The 4,272-nt window shown below is 48.4% G+C and overlaps 1 protein-coding gene across 1 annotated transcript in view; it reads right to left on the bottom strand.

The window, feature by feature from the left end:
• The window catches only part of STK24 (serine/threonine kinase 24), a 64,273-nt gene extending 60,228 nt beyond the window's left edge, over positions 1 to 4,045 (bottom strand). Inside the window, exons 1-2 of the mRNA XM_012723313.1 lie at positions 4,005 to 4,045; positions 3,045 to 3,203 (exon numbers count right to left, since the gene is read on the bottom strand). Coding sequence (XP_012578767.1) covers positions 3,045 to 3,203; positions 4,005 to 4,010 — 165 coding nt within the window. The 5' untranslated portion in view covers positions 4,011 to 4,045. The remainder of the gene's footprint in view (positions 1 to 3,044; positions 3,204 to 4,004) is intronic.
• Between the last annotated feature and the right edge of the window lie 227 nt (positions 4,046 to 4,272).

Genomic DNA, 4,272 nt, shown 5'->3' with positions numbered 1-4,272 from the left:
GGGGGGATGCTGGAGAAGGGAAAACGAAGAAAAGAGGGAAGACAATGGCGGGAAGCCTTGTCATTCCCAGCTCTCTCCCTTTCGTTTGGGGGCTCCTGCAGAAGCCCCAGGCCCTCCTAGGCCCCAGCTCTGTCTCCACTTATTTGTCACCTGTTCTCCAGTGACGGAGTAAAGAATTAGAATCATTTCTGCTCCAGAAAGTTTTATTTGGATGACAGTGGCAGCCCCAGCGGTGATCCAGGCACTTGAGGGTGTTGGGAACATGCCCCTGAATCACCCTCGCCCTGCCCCTGGACACCCAGCTTGCACCATGGGCAAATAAAAATGAGCCTCCAAATGTTCAGCAACTGGGGGAACCCCTAAGCCCCTAAGCTTTCTCCACCCAGCTAAGGGGTGTTGATTCTCTGGAGTGTCACTGTATTTTCCTAGGCTGCCGGTTCCCTCTGGCGATCTGCACGGGGCAAGGGCTGAAGCCCTGCTTTTCTCTTTGGAAATGACCCTGTTTTTTCCTTGCTCTCCAGGAGCCCCACCCTCACCACCCCCAGAGAACGTGGCAAATACAAAGTGAGAAACATGAACCCTAACACCTAGCAGCTTACCATGTAGTGTAAATTTTGTGACCCTGGAAAACATCCACGGAAAAGCAAGAACATGAGACATGAAAACGTGGAACACTTCCACAGACAGCCTACTTCGAGTAACAGTTCCTAAGGAAACAACCAAAAGATAAGCACCATGATGTTTATCATTGTGGAGAAGCTGGGAACAGGTTAAAAATCTTGATTGTGGCCCTCCCTGGTGGCGCAGCGGGTTAAAGCACAACACTGAGAATCTAAAGCCGCTTCCACATGAGTTCGATTCCCGCCTGCCAGAGAGGTGACCACATGGCGCGGCAGACCTCTCCTGACCCGCCCGCTGCTCCCCTCAGCAGTGTACTTCGTCCATCTGCCTGTTCTGCTCCCCACTCTGTCTCTGGTGAAGCCTCTCACTGCCCCTGAGCCTCTGGCCTGTACCCCAGTTCTGTATGTACAAATAAATAAATCTTTTAAAAAAAAAAAAAGTCTTGATTGTTAAGATAGTACTACATGGTAATTAAAAATTATAATGTATTCAGCATGAATAAATAACAAAGAAATTTTCATTACATACCGTTTTTAAAAAGCAAAGTACAGGCCCTCCCTGGTGGCACAATGGGTTAGGACACAGCACTGCAAGCCGGCGGGTTTGATCCTGCCCGGAGGTGACCCACAGGGTGCAGCAGACCTCTCCTGACCCGTCCGCTGCTCCCCTCAGCAGTGTACCTCGCCCGTTGGCCTGTTCTGCTCCCCATTGTGCCTCTGGTGAAGCCTCTCACCGCCCCTGCACCTCTGGCCTGTACTCCAGTTCTATATGCAAAAATAAATAAATCTTAAAAAAAAAAAGGAAAGTACAAAAACTACTTGCAGTTTGATCTCAGGCTACTTCATATATATGAAATGATACTGAAATATGAAGTCGTATGTATAGGTGCGAAAGTAGAAAGACCTGGATGCAGATACACCAAGATGTAGTTAATTAAAGGTAATTAACTCTCCTTGTAATTAAAGGTGTTGGCTTTTCTTTTCTGTCAGTAGCCATCCAGTAGAGATCATCTGCTAGGAAATCGCCTCTTAGGGTCAGCAGGTCAGGGCAATGATGTCGCAACAAGATAAGAAGGAAGAAACTAGACGTGTGGGAAGAAGTGTTAGGATTCTGAGCTGAGGCATTAACAGGAAACAAAAACCCTAGGGCCTGACACAGTGGGTTAATTTCCACCTTAAGGGAGGGACCAGGGCCTCCCTGGTGGCCTAGAGGCTAAGTCTCAGTGGAAGGGAGTGACCCACAGGGCTCAGCAGACCAATCCCGGCTCCCCGCTGCTCCCTCGGCAGTGGATTTCAGTCCATTTGCCTGTTCTGCTCCCCACTCTGTCTCTGGTGAATCCTCCCCTCCCCACCTCTGGCCTGCACCCCAGCTCTTGTCTGCATAAATAAATAAAATAAACCTTTTTTAAAAAATGTCATCAGCAACCCACAAGTGAATACAGGTTAGGAGGTTAAGAACTGGTAGGTTTCCGGTGACTTGCGGCCATTAACTGGTCTATGTCCCTAAACCCTTTTTATCTCCTCACCAGACAGAACTTTGTTTCCTCCTTTAACCAGTTAGACAGTGGAGCACCATTTTCCTTGAAAGAGAAGAAAGAGGCTATGTCAGGAGCTACTGATTGGCCCACTCAAAGGCAGAAACTCCCAGGTTCCCTCTCTCTTTGCTTTAGCAGCAGGAGGTGCAGGTCCCTGGGCAGTCACTGACCAGCCTGAGTGCCAGAGTGTGCCTGCCCTGGCCCCTGCATTCTTTTAGATATTAACACATACTTCGAATGCCAGCTACTGCCAGACACCTGCTGTGCTGAACACAGAAATACTGGGTCTTGGGGCACCTTCTCCCATCCTAGCTTCCTGAGTCCACACTTCAGAAATTTACGATCCCTCTGCTAAATAAACATAGATGCACGGTAGTTATAATTTCCATTAAGAAAAAGGTGATTCTCTCATCCTTACGCTCTCTTATCACGTTCGCTCCACCCTCAGTTTAAAATGACAACACATTATATACCACTGTAGTTTCAGATAGTGAGATCTGGAGGGTCTCCATAGAAATGATGCGTTTTCTGGTCTCCATGGCGATACCCACTAACCCACTGAATGATTTTCATCCCCTGGCCCTCTTTGTCTTTTGCATTGACTTAAGGACAAAAATTGGACAATAGTGTGCTCTGACATATATTTAGGACCGCGAAGAACATTTCCACGCCCCTAGAAAGAGCCCCTCTAAATATAGAGCCTTGTGTCTTGGACTTCCCCAAGCCAGTTGGCAGGGGAAGAATTCAAAAGAAGAAGAATTCAACAATCGGTCCCTTCACTTCTTCTGAGTTGAAAAGAGAAAACACCCCCAAATGCCACTTTGTAAAGAACAGCCAGACAAGTAGCATATTAGCAATTTAAATTTACCGATTAAAGCCTGGGACTCACATGGTGAACTTTACAGCAGAAATATGAGTAGCTTGGATAAGTCACTGACAGAAGGCATAACCAATTCTCCACATGTTGAGCAGGTGAAGGCACAAAAGGAGAAGAATCATTAAGAGCCAGGTCGTCATAGTCCGGTAACGACACCACCAGAAAATGGATCTAAAATGGGATGAAAAGACACAGCTATGTCGGGCAAAGGCACCAACCAAGTTGCCCTCTGAGGGTGGGAAGTTCAGAGGCAGACTGCCTGGGTGTCACTCGAATTGATTCTGTTCCAGAATCAGCTTTTGCTTGTACCCTGAATCCATCCATGAGGGCTGCCCCAGGGGGGCTGGGTGACAGAATCATATTTCCTCATAGTTCTGGGGCCAGAAGCCTAAGAGCAAGTCAGCAGCAGGGTTGGGCTGGGCTTTTATTGTTGTTATGTGGCCTTTCTCCTGGGATTGCAGAAGCCATCTTCTTCTCTGTGTGGGGGCTGTGGGGGAGCACGGGGGAAGAGCTGCTTCTTCCAAGGGCATCCATGAGGATGAGAGACCACCAACTGGTGGTCTCATTTTAATTTTGTTGCCCCTTGAATGATCCTGTTACAGGGCAGGGAGAGGGACACCCCGAAGACCCAAACCTGCCTGCTCTAAGTGGGTTCTGCCATCCGCCGCATCAAGACATGACATATAAAACTTTAATGAAAAGGGACTTTAATACAGTGAATATACAATACGGAACACAAAGAATGTAACTTCTAAATCAAACACCTGAAGTGACCCATCCCCTTGAGGGCAAAAAGTCCCCCCAAAAGGGACTGGCCCAAAGCAAGGCCTGAAAGCTGCCACAAGACTAAAGCACCTTCTGGCCGGACCCATGGAAAAGGGTCAGAAATGGCCAGACAAGTCTGGGAGGAAAAGAGCAACATCAAAATCAAGATAAACGCTGCCAGAGTCACCTCCCTTACAGGTATCTCACCCACATCTGCCTTCACCAGTCCAGGGCCAGGAAACAAGCCCGGTTTCTTCCTCACATGCTCCTTGCTCCATGTGGCTTCCTCAGGTCTCCTTCTGGCTCTCCATCCTGCTGCCTTCTTCTCAGATTCCTTCTCTTCTCTTTTTTCTCTGCTCAGCTCCACCCTCCTTCTGGGTGGGGCAGGGAGCCTGGAACTTCCCCTTTTCCTAGGGACCCCCTGTTGCAATCCTACCCCTAAATACATTTGGAGATATAGAAGGCAGAGGAGAGG

The sequence above is a fragment of the Condylura cristata genome, unplaced genomic scaffold (assembly GCF_000260355.1).
Source record: "Condylura cristata isolate star-nosed mole 26May11 unplaced genomic scaffold, ConCri1.0 scaffold00010, whole genome shotgun sequence".
In the NCBI taxonomy this organism is placed as follows: Eukaryota; Metazoa; Chordata; class Mammalia; order Eulipotyphla; family Talpidae; genus Condylura; species Condylura cristata.
Note: the sequence above shows the minus strand (reverse complement) of the source record. Positions and strands in the feature narration are given on the sequence as shown.